The sequence below is a fragment of the Halichoerus grypus genome, chromosome 2 (assembly GCF_964656455.1).
Source record: "Halichoerus grypus chromosome 2, mHalGry1.hap1.1, whole genome shotgun sequence".
NCBI classification, from domain to species: domain Eukaryota; kingdom Metazoa; phylum Chordata; class Mammalia; order Carnivora; family Phocidae; genus Halichoerus; species Halichoerus grypus.
The window spans coordinates 142,817,075-142,833,002 of NC_135713.1; the positions used below are offsets into that span (position 1 = coordinate 142,817,075).

General features: G+C 55.8%; 1 protein-coding gene across 1 annotated transcript in view; it reads right to left on the reverse strand.

Moving 5' to 3' along the window:
• COL23A1 (collagen type XXIII alpha 1 chain) overlaps positions 1–15,928 on the reverse strand; it is a 302,293-nt gene that overhangs the window by 28,149 nt on the left and 258,216 nt on the right. Inside the window, exon 6 of the mRNA XM_078067628.1 lies at positions 271–297. Coding sequence (XP_077923754.1) covers positions 271–297 — 27 coding nt within the window. The remainder of the gene's footprint in view (positions 1–270; positions 298–15,928) is intronic.

Genomic DNA, 15,928 nt, shown 5'->3' on the forward strand with positions numbered 1-15,928 from the left:
ATCCCCAGCATGTTGGGCTGGGTAATGTGGGGAGCGTTAACAGACCCATTTGACAGGGCCTCAGGCTTGGGACGTGAAGGGGCCTCCCCAAGGCTGAATAGTCAGCAGGTAGTGAAACCGGATTTGAACTTCAGTCTGATGCCTAAATGACTTCTCTCCATGCTGAGCCATGTATCCAGTGGCCCCTTCCCTCCGGCACCCCACCATCACTTCCAGCCCCACAAGTGGCCCAGTCCCAGGACCACTTAGAATTGCCCTGTCATCACTTACGGGCTTGCCATCCAGACCCAGTGGCCCCTGGAAATGAGAGAGACAGAGAGCACAGGTTACACACCAGAAAGGCATTTCCTGAGTGTTTTATGACCCAGAGGCACTACTGAGTATCAGAGACCAAGACCTGACATGAGCCCACGGTCTGAGTACATTTCACACGGACCTGGAGTGCAGGCATCTGGATCTTGCTGCCCAGAATCCCCTCCTCTGACAAAAGAGCCCCTCTTCTTCTCCAGGACCACCCCCATCTGCACATACGGGGCTTGGGCGTGTGGTCACATTCCCTCAACCAGAGTGAGTGGTTCAGGGATGAGCATCATGTCTGGGACTTTGAATGGTGGCCCCTTTAGGAGAAAGAGGGCTCTTTTCTCCTGATGGGGCTAAGGTGGAGCTCCTGGGGGTACCAGGTGGCTTGAGGAAGAGCCAACAAAGAGGAAGTCAGAGTTGAAAGACAGAGAGAAAAACGGGGCAAGGGGTCTGAAGCTGAAATCACCCACCCCTGCACACTTCCATTTGTCCACGGTTTTTCTTTAAGCCAGTTCGAATTGAGTTCTGTCACATGTAAGTTGGCAGGGACTGAATGTGTCCCCACCCCCCAAATGCATGTGTTGAAACCCAGTGTGATGGCGCTAGGAGGGGGGTCTTTTGGGAAGCGATTAGGTCATGAGGGTGGAGCTTCATGAAGGGATGGCAGCCTATTTAGAAGAGAGGTTCCAGAGAGCTGCCTGCCTTTGTGTCCACCACAGGACACAGGGAGGAGACGGGCGCCTGCAGCCTGGAAGAGGGCCTCCACCAGAACCCGACCACGCCGGCACCCTGACCTCAGACCTCCAGCTTCTAGGACTGCAAGAAGTCAATTTCTGTTGTTTCTAAGCCACCCGGTCTGTGGTGCTTTGTTGGGGCAGCCAAAACAGGCTAAGACAGGACTGGAAGAGTCCTGAAGGCTCTTTGAGTTCCCTGCACTGCTGTGGCCTTTGCAGGCCAAAGTCAAGGTCAAGAGAAGCCAAATCGCTCAAGGCTGGGTCCCAAGGGCTGGGGCATCTCAGAGGCTCTCGGGGCTCCGTGGTGTCAGGGACCGCTGCCAAGCAGCCCCCACAAGCGCCCTCCGCCTGTCCAGCCGCTGCCCACTTAGAAAGCTCCGCTGAGCTCCACCACCCGGTGGGAGTATACAAGAATCCAAGGGCAGTGCCGCAAACCGGGTCCATCCGTTCTCTGTCAACCCCTGTCCTCCTCCCTGCCACGGCCTCCTCATCCCCACAGACACCGCAAATGTTCTAGTCAACTCCACTCTCCCGAGTCTTCGCGCACACCGCCTGCCCGCCTGGCACACCCTTCGCCCCCTTGTGCGCCATCTTCAGCTCAGTCACCTCCTCCTCCATGAAGCCCTCCAGGCTCCTCCACTCCCCAGAGTCAGGCCATCTGCTCCTGCACCCAGCACTTTTTCTAGGTGTCGCACATGACACCATGCATTGTTACCGGGTGGTCTACACAAGTCTTCCAGTGGATCCAGGAAAACGGTCTGATCCCCGTGTCGCCAGTGCTCGGATGAAGCCTGGCGCAGAGCGTGCACCTCTCAATGTGTATTGGGTCAAAGCAAGGAAAGGTAGCGAGAAAGAAGCGTGTGCAGACACATAGGGGATAAGACGGAAAGTTCAGGGGCAGGACAGACAAAGGGTTCTGCCAATTCTGAGCAGGATGACAGCCTGCCAGGCTCTGGGGGTTACTGGGAAAGATTAGGGAGCGCTAGCCTGAGAAAATAGCATTTGGGCATTTAGGGAGGGCACCATGGGCAGAAAGCACAGCCCAGAGGCAGAGGGCCTGTGGGCAGAGGGGCAGCTCTGCCTCGCATCAACCTCCCTCCCATCCTGGTCTCTCTCACATGGGTCTGTCCCTGTCACTGTGGAGGCTGTGCTCCCCGGCCCAGCTCTGGAGTCCTCTTGGCCAGGGCCGGCCTCTGCCTTGTGGTTGTCCTGTGTCCCTGGTCTTCCCAAGCTCTCTGCTTCTTTCCCATCTTCATGCCTTCGCATGGGCTGTTCCCTCTGCTCGCTGGGCCCTTCCCTGGCTCCTCCATCTGGGAGACACTCTCTGGCTCCGGGAAGCCAGTCTCTCCTCCCTCGGGTCTGCACACGGCCTGGGAGCCAGCAGCCCTGGCAGCCGGGCCCAGCAGGGAATAGCCAGTTTCCCTGGCTCAGCCACCAGAACTCCCTGAACCATACAAGTTCCCAGATGCCCTAAGAGGGGCTACTCCTTGAGGCGTTCACACCAGGGCCTCGCTCCAGGCAGGAAACCAGGGCAATTCTGAAAATTTGTCCCTTAAGTGCCTCTGGCCACCAGCCTCGAGGTCGGCTGAGGGTCTGGACTTCGGGGCAATGCCCTGGGGGCAGATGGAATCCCAGGAGATGGGTAGTGGGGCCATTCCAAAGTCTTGGGGGTCTCGGCTCTAGGGGCTCCTGGTCAGGTCCTCAGCCCCAGCCCCAGGCCGAGGCCTTGTTGCTGAGGCTCACCAGGAGCTGCCCTCACTGGCCCATCTGCTGGCTCCTGGCTGTTCTGACCCCTGGATCCACATGCCTGAGGCCTCCTCCCCTTAGTCTGCTAACACTGGGCCCTGCACCTCCTCTACTCCCCACGCTCAGGCCCTGCTAGGCCTCATGGGGCTCAGTCCCACCCTGGGTCTCACCTGGGGGCTCTTCGTGGCCCCCATACTCAGTCTGAATCACCACAGCAAGCGTGTAAGGCAGGTCTTGTCATCCCTCTCTTACAGAGGAGTAGACTGAGGCCCAGGGAGGGAAGGCCTTGCCCCAGGCCAGGCAGCCAGTAACGAGGCAGGGCTGGAGCCCAGAAAGGCACTTCAGGTCTCTGTCCTCTGGGCGCCGATATTCCTGGCCACGCACCCTCATCTGCCCAAATCCATCCTGCAGATGAAGAAGACTGAGATGAAAAAGAGACGAAGGTGCAGCTTAGAGCTAAGTTAATCTCCTTTCTCTTCACGCACTGGGAGGGAGGACACAGTGGGCCTCACGGCCAAGTCACTGGCAGCTAGGGGCCCCTGACAGGGCCTGGGACGCCGTGCAGGGCTGGTCTGAGGGAAGCGGGCACCCCTCCCCTTGGGGCCACAGAGGCAGAGACTCTCCAGGGCAAGTCTACGAATGCTCCAATGCTCATCCACATGGACCCCACTGAACCCTGCCATACCCTGCACGGCTTCTGCTCTCACTGCCGCCCTGGGAGGCGGACCCCGGGGCCCCATCCTGCAGATGAAGAAGCTGAGCCGGTGGGACCGCCCAAGGGCTGAAACAGGCTCTCCTCTCTACGCAGTGCTCCCTCCCCTGCAGCATAGGGCAGCACGGTTGACAAGTGGCTGTCCTGGGGGACCTAGGATGGAGCCTTGCAAGCCTTGCCTTCCTTCTGGGATTCCTGGGATGTCTGTCTCCCCAGCTGAACAGACCTTCTCTGGGCAGGGCTCTCTGGGCCCTCTGTCACCCTAGCCCTCTAGCAGAGGGAGTGCTGTGTGGACCTGGGAGAGCCAGTCAACCTCTCTGAGCCTTAGCATCTTCCTTACCTGTTCTCCCCAGCAGGGCTGTTCCTGCCCTGGGTTCGCCCCAGTTTTCCCCTAAACTCTGCCACACCACAGCCTCCTGGTGGCCCCTGGGATTTGGAGAGAGCTGCTCCAGAGGTCTCAGGGCTACATCGGGTGCCTCTGGAGGCCCACGGACTTTCACCCATCATGCTGTTTCCTGGCCCCAAGCTCTGCTTTCCCAGTTCTCTCCACTGCACACAGTCCTGCCTCCACCTGGAGAACTCGTACTCATTCCCCAAGGCCCAGCTCAGATGGCCCTTCTGGGAGCCTCCCCAAGGAGAAGAAGCATCCCCTGAGTCTGTCTGCCCCAGAGCTGGGTCCCCATCCTTCTGGAAGAGAGCCCCGTGGCCGAGCTCCAGGAGACACGCCAGGCGGTCAGAGGAAGCTGGCTCTGGATTCAGACACACCTGGGACCAAATTCAGCCTTTCCCACATGCCAGCTGGTGACCTGGGCCTCATCATCTGTGACAGGGAGATGCAGACCTCCCTGCGTTGCTGGCCTGTGTGTGCGTGTGTGTGCTGCTGAGAAGGGGCTATGTGTGCTGAGTGAAACATAGGAACTGTGCAGACAGAGACAGGACAAAGCAAGCCTCCTTCTCTTCTCCCCAGCTACTCTCCTGGGGGGCAGCACAGGCACCGGTGTCAGCATGACCCCCCCCAGGAAGCAGTCCGTGCCCTGGAGAAGCACATACGTGGACCCCCGCCTTTTTTATTTTGAAAGCCCTCTATGGGCTGAGCAGCATACATCTGTGGGTCCATCTGCCTTAATGGTGCCAGGGAATCTGGTCCCTAGCCCTGCAAGGCACATCATAGCCCTCCTCACTGCATTCCAGGAAAGGCCTATGACATATACCGAGACCCGAGCATCATCCCCATGGTCCTTCCCTAACACCTGTGGTCTCTCCCATGCAATGCCCTGGAGAACTTTCTAGAATGCAAATCTGCTCTCCTGCTTGAGCCCCTCTGGGGTGGCCTCACTCCTGAAGGATAATGTCCAGACCTCCCGGTCTGGTGCCCAAAGCCCGCCTGCCCCATCCTGGCACGGGGAGCATGTGTCCTGGTTTGGCCTTTCCTGGGGCTGGGGCTCCCTCTGGTCCATCGCTGGGTCCCCAGGCCCTGTTCCAGGATGTCCGCTGGGTGGACAGAAAACACACAGAGCTGTAGGTGCCCTGCTTTTCTAGAAGCGTCTGCTGCAGAAGGGAACCTGGGGTATTCCCTTAGCTTGGACCCCACAGGAAGAATCTCTTGTTGCCAACCGTCTCTGAAAGTATTCCAACGGCAAGACCTTGCTGTCTCTTCTTGAGAGTGACCTTGGACCTCCTGTCTCCTGGGAGGGATTCTGCCCTCTTTCAACTCCCAGATTATTCCCGGGGGGTCCCCAAGGCCTCTTTCTGGTGTGTGACAAAACCTACAAGTGGCAAAAACCCAATTTTCCTCCCTAGGGCCCTGACTCTATCTGGCATCCTAGAGCTCTCAGTTCCCAGGAGTTTTCCAAAAAAAGTCAATGAAGTTTGTAGTTTCCGATAAATAAAGGCAGATGGTGCAGTCTGAGCAAGAGGCTGAAGGGAGGTCATCCCCAATCCCCAGGAACCAAGATTGGAGCCACGGGTGGTTGGATCTGATGCTGAGCAGATTCCCGGGGCAAACACAGAAACCCCACGTGTGCATATTTGCGGAGCAAAGGGTGCTAGCCTGGCCTTGGGGTTGGAGCTGACCCACGGTGTGGCCCCGGGGTCTGGGCAGGTGGCTCTGGGCTCATCTCTGATGACACCTAGGCAAGAGAGCTGTGCTCAGGCCCCTGAATTCTCTGTCTGGGGAAAGAGCTGACCCCTGGAGAGGCTGCGGGGTGACAAGGGGTCACTGGGAGTCACTAAGGAGGGGACTCAGTGGGGTGGAGGAAGGAAGCAGCCTGGCTTTGGAGCCAGATGGACCTGCCTGGCTTGGGGGGGAGTGAGTGGATTCCTCTTGTCCCGGGGACGTCTGGGCCCTGGGCTGTGAACCCCCAGAGGACAGGCCCTGCTCCTAGTTATCCCACATACTATCTTGCCCAAACTGGTGTCCCAGGGAACACTATCCTGCAGGGAATGGATTCGCTAGTCAAGTAAGTGTGAGAAACACCGGGTTCCACGCTGTGAAATAGGTTTCTTTCCGGCAACTTGTCTTGTCTGAACCCTGGTTCTGCTTGTGGCTCCTCAGGAGGGCAGCGTTCCCAGCCTCACCAGGAGGCCTTGTGGACCATCTATGAACCAGGCGTTTCCATGGGCTGGAGGGGAGCCCGAGCCTGGCTCTGGGTGCTCTGGGAGGAGCAGAAACACTCCAGGGAAGGGCCCGGGGTTGGTCTGACGGGAGCCAAGGACAAACACGGGGTGGAGGGCATGGTCAGCCTGGACTGAAGTGGGGCAGGGTCCAGGCTAAGTGTCCTCGCCGACCACAAGCCAGTTTTGGGCAGAGCAGGGCCATCTGGGAAGCCAAACGGTCTGGAATAGGAGAGCTCCAGCCTGGGTGGGGGCATGTCCTTGGTGGCAGGGGTCTTGTCTCGCCAAGGCAGCCCGCCCCCGCCCCAGACCAGGGGCATCTCCCACAAGAGGAGCGGGGAAGGAAGGCACACGGGGCAGCCCACAGGTGAAGGCAGAGTTTCGGCCTTGCCAGGGTTCAAATCCTCTCTCTGAGCCTCCGCTTCCTCAGGACGGGCGCTCCGGAGGGTCAGACGCCAATAGCGCCATGCCCACAGGCACTCGGTTCCCACGGGCTCCCTCTCCTGCCTGATCAAAGCCATGGAATTCACCAGAGGTTTTCAACACTTTCTGCCTTCCACGAAACCCCACAACTGTTTACAAGCCTCGGTTCTGCTTTAAATCACTCTTCCCACCCTGTGCAGATCAGCAGAGCCCTGGGACGGCTTCCGGATGTGCTGCGCATGAGGTGCGGGCCAGGCGGGCAGAGAGCCTCTGTGTGCTGGCTCCTCGCCTTGCTCAGCGACCTGAGCCACCCAGGGCCTCAGTTCTCTTATCTGCAAAATGGGGGACATGTCCTTCTCCTCTCCAAGGACACGTCCAACAGGAGCCCCAGGTCTGTCTCCTCTCCCTCCTCTTCTCCCAGACCAACCAGACCCTGTAGGCAGGCTGACACAGGCGTGGGGTCTGCATTAGCCCTGGTGGGGGTGGGTGGGCAGTGCTGGGGGGTGACCTTGTGCGGTCTTCGGAATGGCAGGCGGTGGGACTCCGGCTGCACCGTCGTGGCTCTGCTCCCTCCCTCCCTCCCACCACTGAATATTTCCTAAGCAGGGTTCCACAGAGCCATCTTTTGGGGAAAATTAACAGGAGCGCAAAGGAGGGGAGGTTTTTTCATGAAATAAGTTTGGGAAGTGGAGTCTGCTGGCTCCATTGCTGGAGGCTCCATGTGCATCAGCTTGCGGGGGGGTGGGGGGGTGGGGGGAGGGACCCTGAAGCAAAAGGGCTGGGCCAACTGTTTACCCGACATGGGGGGCTGGCTCTGTTCTCCCCTGATTAGATGGAGCGCAGGCTTCCCAATCTGCGAGAGTGTCTGCTGCATTGAACTAAATCCATAAACGGGCTGTGTTTAGATGCAGACAGGAGTCAATGCTCAGACCGGCTGGAGCAGGGTGACTGTCTGGCTTGCCGGTTGTAATTCATGCTGATGGCTCCCGTCGGGGAATGGAGCCTCCAAATTGCACCAGGACCAGGCCCCTGGATGTGAAGGGCTTACCAGGATTATCAGTCCAGGGACCAGTAATTATGGCCCAGATGTTGACAATTCATCAAATTACAAGGCTGTTGGGCCCCAGGGTCCCAGGCTGGGACGTGCGCATTCCTGTGTGAAGGCTCCCTCATTAGAGTGGGTGGGCAGCCCCCACGGGGCAGGTCAGCCCCATGTGGTTCTGATTTCTCAGACCAGGCTTCACACACATGGACCACAGCAAGACTGTCCGGGTCTAGCGATTTCCCAGACTCGAATTCCGCCCTGGGGTAAAGAGAGGACCCTTGCTTCTTAGGTCCAGCCCCTGGTGGTGGCCCCCCCCCCCGTTCCTGCAGGGAACCCCGTCCTGGGATCTGGGGCCCTCTGTAGAGCCACCAATGAATCACGCCCCAACTCAGCCAGCCGTGAAGACTTTAGCTGGGCGGGGTTCGAGGAACCTGCCGAGGTTAGGGGCCTTCTCCTGCTGCCACTCTCCTACTATTTGTAGGGCGAAGGGCTGGCCTGGAGCCAGGTTTGGTTTGGTCCGTACAGTTAAAAAACCCAAACCCAAACCCAACGAACTGAATTAGTTGCAGTCTTTTAAAATTGTGATGTTGCGAATAAACATCCGGAATTCGTACTTTTCTAGAAGCGCTGGAAGATGGTGCCCGCCCCGCCCCGCCCCAGGTCTGCATGCCGGGCAAAGCCACTGAGGCAAGAGCTCCTTTAGCGTGGCTCGGGCCACAGGCTCCGCCCCACCCTACTGCCCCACGCATGGCCCACCCAGTCCAGGTGACCTGCCAGCTCTGTAGACGCATCTCAGTTTGTAACCCTCGGCTTAGAAAATCTCCTGGGTCCCTTTCAGCTCTACGGTTCTGTGAGGCCAGGAAGCCAGCTGGCTTCTATTTTGGGAGGAGGACATGCTCAGTATATCCTGTGTGCGCTGGAAGCAATTACGCGTATGTCCGTATTATACATCATGGCTGGAAGAGGTGGTGCTATGCCTTTGAACGGATCCCCAAATACCTGCTTAAATTACACATTTGCCTGCTACATGATTAGCTTGTCAGGTATCGGGAAAGCTCGTTCCTGGGTGGGGTGAAGGGAGTCTTGACTCCCATTGGGTGTGGGACCCTGGAGGATGGGTCTGGGAGGTGCGCCGTGTGTGCCTGAGCGGCCCGGCCTCTGGGCTGGGTTCTCCAGCTCGGGCACGTGGGGCTGGTCTGGTGGAAGGCACTGGAAGTAGCAGACAGGCTGGGGCACCCATTCTGGTGGCAGACAGGCCAGGGTGGGGAGCTAGCAGGACGGAGCCACTGACGAGGCGGGTATGGTCTGAGTGTGGCGTGAACCACAGATGGAGATAGTCTAAGAGAGGCTGAAGGTGCAACCGAGACCAGGGGACAGAGGAATAGGGGACAGACTCTGAGGCTGCAGGTCCTCCGTGGGGACCCGTGGGGTCCCGGCCATGCCCAGGACTCTCCGGTCGCCACCCCCTGGGCTGTGGGGCCGGCCCTCCTTGGTTTCCAGACAATGCAATTATCACTCACTGGTAGTGAATTGGATCCCTTAAGGATCCAAAGATTTTGTGTGAAATCTTGATTTCCAGCTTCTCTTGAACAGTTGGAAGCTGAGATAATGATCAAGGTGCGTGGGCTGCACTGTGGCGCCCCCTTGAGGTGGGACGTGTGCCCCCCAGTTCAGCCTGGGCCACGCTCCCCCCATTCCCTGCGCTTTCTCACACCCAGTCAGCCTCACCTACTCCTCATCTGGCTGGCCCATATAGGGAATGCATCAAGGGGCGTGTGTCTGCATTTCCAGCTCTCAACCATCTATCCAAACTGTGGACCCCTCTCCAGCCCCCCACCTGTCCCCGCCTAGACTTGGCCTCTCTCCCACACCAGCCTCCACCAGCCTCCCTGTCTCCAGCCCCCACATTCCCAGCCTTCCTTGGGGAGTCCAGGCATGGTCAGGTCTGCCTGGGACACAAGCCTGAATCTCGTGCCTAAATCCTGCCTCATCATCCTCCTCTGGCTTCGGCAAGCACCTGGCAAGTACCCCCACACCAGGCTCCCCAAGCTAGGTTTGTGCCATCCTCTTGCACTGAGTTTGGGTCTGAGTAGCCCCCCAAAGAGGCCCTATTGGTGGAACAACTCACTTGTGGGAAGATGACCCACTGGAGCCAGCCTCTCCTTAGATGTCCTTCCTGGTAAGTGGGTGTGCAGCCCTTGCATACCTCCAGTGATGGGGAACTCACTGCTTCCTGGGCAGCCTGATGGGTTTGCAAATTTTTTGTGTCCATCTGGTCCTCCCCAGGTTGGAAGCTGTTGCAAATTCCCTCCACCTTGAGGCCTCTGGGGAGGCAGCCAACCGGCTTAGAGATGCTGGGTATGTCAGGGCCACTGGCCTCTTCCTCTCCCACCCCCACCCTTTCCCTAGTCAGCCTGGCCTGCATCCTCTGTCTGGATATTCCTCTGCAACTCCCTGTGTCAGCACCTACTTGCCTTTTGCCCTCAGCTCACATCTCCCTCCCCCAGGGCAGGACCCCTGACCCCCACCAAGCTAGGCCATGGTTGCAGGTGGTCTCAGCCCTGACCTTGGTGCAGAGTGAGGTTGAACTTTGTTTGAGTCTCTCTCCCACTCAGCCACAACCTCTAAGGGGGTAGGGACCCCTGGATGTTTTTCTCGCTCTTCTGTCCCAAGTGCCAAACAAAGTCCTTCATACATAGTGAGAACACAATATACAGTTGTTGAAAGCACCAGCTGCCAAGTGGATGCCTCTGTGAATCAGTGTCCAGTTTCCCACTGGCCCTGGTGTCTAACCCCTGGGGTCACCAGAGGGCGCTCTCGACCTGCTGAAGGCTGCCCTGGGCGCCTGAGGACTGCTGCCCTCTGGTCACCGCCAGGGTGCTGGGCATGGGGGACACTGGCCCAAAAGGGGCTCCTTCAGCCTCAAGGGCTCCTCTCGCTGAGGTCAGTGGCCATCATGATGGCGGGAACTGTCACTCACTGAACCTAGCTTGTTTGCCCAGCATTAGGGCTCTTGTGGGGTCATTTGCGGGTTACCCCAGTGGCCGAAGACAGGTTAGGGATGTGCCTGAGGCCATGCCTACCCCGTGCTGGTGTGGGACCCTGGGGAGGAAATCCCATCGAGGTGGCCCTTTCCCTTGAGCCCAGCTGTGTCTCCCTGAGGTTCCAACCTGGGGGCCATTATCGGGGGCTCGGGAAGTCTCCTTTCATCCCATCCCACTCCACCCGGAATCTGGGGGGCTGGGGAGCGGCGCCACAGGGGGCCAGATGAAAATTTGGTTGTCGAAATCTAAAAACAGATGAATTTGGAATATTACAGATGAATCATTTAACTAATTACATTTTTACAATCAAAGCTGTTTTTGAACTTCGAGAGTGCAAGAAAGCATATGGATGTGTGGTGCTCTGTGGTCCTTTTTGGCTCACTTGATTAATTCCAAACGGTCTAACTGAGTTTTGCAGTTCAAAATTGGTCCCAGGCTGAGACTCTGTCTCATCTACCACAGTTCAGCTCAGAGCTAGGCTAGGCTTTCCCTGGGACCTGGGTGCTGGTTTCCCTAGTCTGGGGGTGCACCCATTGCTGATTCTGGAGACACAGTGCAGGTCCTGCCCCTCTGCCCTTCCCCATGCATTTCTCCTGATAGATCCAGGTGGTGCTCAGGGGGTGCGGCTCTGCCCAGCCTGCCCAAGGAGCTCTGGTTCCAGTCCCTCACCTGTCACCTGGCCTGCAATTCCTGCCAGCTCATTTCTGACATCTGTCCCCTTTCACTCCGTCCTCCCCGGGGCCGTCTTGACCCCAGCTTCATCTGCGAATTACTGCCCCCGCCTCCTACCTGGACCGCCTTCCTCCAATTTCTGCCCCGTTGCCAGGGAGGTCTGTCTCTTCAGTGTTCACACCCATCCACGTCACTCGGGGTTTCTGTGGCCTCCAAACTCTGCTGCTGGGTGGGTGGGCGCCCCGCACTCAGCTTCAGCTCCTTCCTTTCCCTGCTGTCCCCAGAGTCACTGTCCCCGGGGGACAAGGGACCACATTGTATGCTCTGTGGGGTTAACGGCGCCTACGTGAGTGCCGAATGGAATGTCTTCCCAGCTTGCCCTCCTGCCAAACTCCTGCTCCTCCCTCAAGACACACCTCAGGCATCCCCCGGGCCCAGGCAGAGTTAGCCACTTCTTCCTCCACGGGGCCCAAAGCCCTGTCCCTATGTATTACAGCCCTACCCATGGCGCCGGAAAGTTCTCTGTATGGGAGGCTCTCATGGCCTGGGTTTTTGGGGGTTTTCAGGAGGGAAGCCAGGGCCCCCGTCCTTGCCCACTGTAAGCTTCAGCTTTTCAAGACATCCAATGGGCACAAATCAGCACGTATAGGGTTGGGACGTGCTTTGAAATTATGAAGTGCCGCACAGATCTGATTCCTGATGTTGTCACCAGGCCAAGCCTCACACTTGGCCAACGTGGACACAGAGGCTCATAAGGCCTAAGTGATTGTTGGGGCCCTGCTCCATTCGGCTGCTCGATGACAGGGACAGGATGCTGGCCACGGAAACAGGATTGCACATTTCATCACAAGGGGGATGCCTTTCTTCCTAATTCCAAATAGTGGAACAAACACATGAACGAGGAATAGCAAAGATGGTGGAAGGGAAAAACGGACTTCTTTAAGTTAGGCTTGGCTTTCCATTTTGGTTTTTCCGGAGAGCAGGAAAGGGTCTGGACAAGCTGGTAATGGGTGTGGCATGCAGGGTGAGTTCCAGCCCAGGATAAAAGCAAGGGTTGAGGACGAGAGAAGAAATTGGCTCCAAATAGCGGTGTCCCTGGGTGCTAAGAGGAGAAAGACCCTCCTGAGCCCCACCTGCTGCTCCAGCCCACTTGCTGATAGGGTGGCTGGTGTTCTGGAGGAGTCCCCAGCCTGTGCGCGAATCTGGGCTTTGTCATGCGGGTGGGCCTTGTGTCTCAGCCAAGTGCTGTTAGCCTGGGCGCTCAGCCTCCTCATCTGTCAAGTAGGGAGGAGACCATGGACCTCCCAGGGCGAGAGCCAGCACTCAATAAGTGCACTTGCTTCCCGGGCACGTTGGAAGGGCTTGGGAGGAGGGGGGAGGGGAGGAGACAGTCCTGTCTTCCCTCAGGAGTGGGGGATCTCTGAGCCCCTGGCAAGGCAGCTTGTGGTTTCTATGAACACAAAGCCAAGTTTCCTTGGCCTCCAGCCTTGGTCAGTCTGTTAGCCTACAGCCTACAAGCTTCTGCACCACGCAGCTCTGGAGATCTCTCCGGCTTCACCACCCCCCCCGCCCCATATCCCTCTCGTGTACTCTGGATGCATGAAGGTCGACCCCACCCCATGACCTCATGCACTTGCTTTTTTCTCTCCACAAGATCTCTGCATCATTTTCACCATTAAAAGCTCAGCTTAAACGTCATCCTCCCCAAGAGCCTTCCAATGACTTAATCCCAGTTATCCCCACCCATGCACCCAGCTGGTACTCTCGATACATCCCTGCTTTATTCTCTTCCTAGCACATTTCACTGTTGGTTGGTTTGTTGGTTTCCTTGTTCATTGTTTTTCTCCCCTTGTCTCTCTCTCTTTTTTTTTTTTTTTAATTTATTTATTTGACAGAGAGAGATACAGCGAGAGAGGGAACACAAGCAGGGGGAGTGGGAGAGGGAGAAGCAGGCTTCTCGCCAAGCAGGGAGCCCGATGCGGGGCTCGATCCCAGGACCCTGGGACCATGACCTGAGCTGAAGGCAGATACTTAACGACTGAGCCACCCAGGCGCCTCTCCCCTGTCTGTCTTGTTCAGTGCTGGTCCAAAGACCCAGGAAAGCATCTAGCATAGAGTTACTGACCAACGGCTCGGTGAGCACAGTTCCCCACCCTGGCTTCACTGGATTTCATCATCTCTATGCACCTCTAGCCTCACAACCTGACGCTCTCCTCATACCTTCAGGTACACAGAAACCTGTAAGATATGCCACAAACACATTCTTGGAAAAATGTTTAAATTGCTCTCTGAAGGTATAAAACAAACCAGAAAGTCACTCAAGCTCAATGTTAAGAGTCAAAAGAATCAAAACACCAAAGAGGAAGAGTTTCGATGTTGTAATCAGTGGATGATGAGAGTCTGATGTTTTCCGTGCAAAAGTCAAGGTGTAGGCAAGATTGAGCCTTTTCGTCTTAGACAGAAGCCACGGTTTGGAGCAAAGAAAGGGTCTGTATAAGAAATCTCCAGGGAGTCACAGTGACCCCTAACATTTCCTTCCTCTCTATCCCATGGCAAATTGGTTGTGTTGGTCCGACTCCGTCACAGCTCCCCAAAGACTATGAGTGATTCATCTTTGTGCTAGCGCAGTACCCAGCACAGGGCATTACACCGTCCAGATCTGTTGAACAGTCCAAGCCTCCTATGTATGAGATGGCAAAAATCCCTTTATCAACATAAATGTTGATTACTGCCCCCCAAATGCAAGATGAGCACAGTGCCTAGGGCTCCTCTGTGGGTCCCACCTCTGACTCACAATATTTGGAGCTCAGAATTCCCCCTAGGCTGCTGATTGCATGATGTCCCGGGACCAAAGGGGATCCAGAAGCTCTTAAATGCGGATTTCCTCTTTCAACTATACCTGCAATTCTAAGCTCTACCACCAGGTGGCAGTTAGGTTTACACAAACTTTATTAAAACTAATTTAATCTCCAAGACTGTACTTCTCATTAAAATATACCTTAAATTAAAACAAGATACATATATGCACACATTTTTTTAACTTATCATATTGGCATAGATTTAAAAGTATGATAATACCCACAGTTGGTCAGGGTTTGGGGAAATATGCAACATTCCTACACTGTTGGTGGGAATGTAAATTAGAATAGCCTCCAGGAGGGCAATTTGCCACACATCAAAAGCCTTCAACATGTGCAAACCCTTTGGTCCAGCAATTCAACTTCTAGACATTGATTCTAAGGAGATAATCATGGAAATACACCTACATTTATTCCCAGGATGTTGACCATAGGGGTTAAGAAATTGTCAATATAAACACCATAACTTGGACATGGGTTGAATTATACAGATGATAAAATACTATGTAGCTACTACCATCTAGAAGAATTCTGAAGGATGTGGAAACATCTCATGCTATGTTAAATGAAAAGAAAAAAAAGGCTCCAAAAAAGTATGTCCAGTAATCCCATTTTTAGAATAATAAACATAAAAACAAACTCACACATAAGAAGTCTGAAAAGAACAACCACGGAGATATTGGGAAGACTTATCTGTGGGTGGTAGAATTATGGATGATTGCTTTTTCCTTTTTTGTGCTTTTCTCTATTTTGGGACGGTTCCCTTTTTTTTTTTTTAAGATTTTATTTATTTATTTGACAGAGAGAGACACAGTGAGAGGGAACACAAGCAGGGGGAGAGGGAGAGGGATGGTTTTCTAATAAACATGCTTCTGTTGTCATTGGCAGGGAGCTATTTGTGAACTCTTGCAGGGACGGGGCAGGCTGGCCTCTTTGCAAGGAGGCTGTGCCCTTGTCAGTCCACAACCTGCCCCACCGTCGTGCTTGGCTCCTGTGCCCCAGTCCACATATGGACCTGGTTTCAGCTGGTCTCGCTCAGGGGAGGGGCCGGCCTGGATTAATCCAGAACACACAGCCGGCACAGTCTCCAGCACGACCCTCCTGCTTGACATTTTTCTTGCCCTCACTTCCTTTTAGGAAGTGACATTTTTCTAACACAAAGAAAAAAAAAATCCTCCCTGAGGCTGGTCCTGAAGTTTCCTAAGCTGCAGAAAAACACCTTTTCCTAAAACTGACCGTTCTCAAAGCCATTTTCCTTTCCCAACACTGCCAGTGTATGCTGGTGGGTGAGAGTGATTTCCCAGGCGCCTGGGTGGCTCAGTCGTTAAGTGTCTGCCTTCGGCTCAGGGCAGGATCTCAGGGTCCTGGGATCGAGCCCCGCATAGGGCTCCCTGCTCAGCGGGGAGTCTGCTTCTCCCTCTCTGTCTGCCCCTCCCCCCGCTCTCTCTCTCTCAAATAAAAAAAAAGTCGTTTCCTCAACCTGTCTTTCCTCCTCTTTCAGCTTTCCTTGGTGAGGAAAGACAGCAGCATGATCAAGGGTCTGCCGCATCTACACTGCGTTTGGACCCTGCATATGTTACCCTATTTTAACCTTCCAACTCTGTGCCTGTGACCTCCCCAGGCTCCGAGAGGCCGCGTACCCTGCCTGAAGCCACAGAGCAGAGCCAGGATCCTGAGTTGGGTCTGAACGACTCCAAGCCCGTGGATACTCAGTACATGAGGTGTCTCTTAGGCGGCCCGGGCCTCTCCAGCGGCGGCAGTCACCCTAACCTCTGGGATGA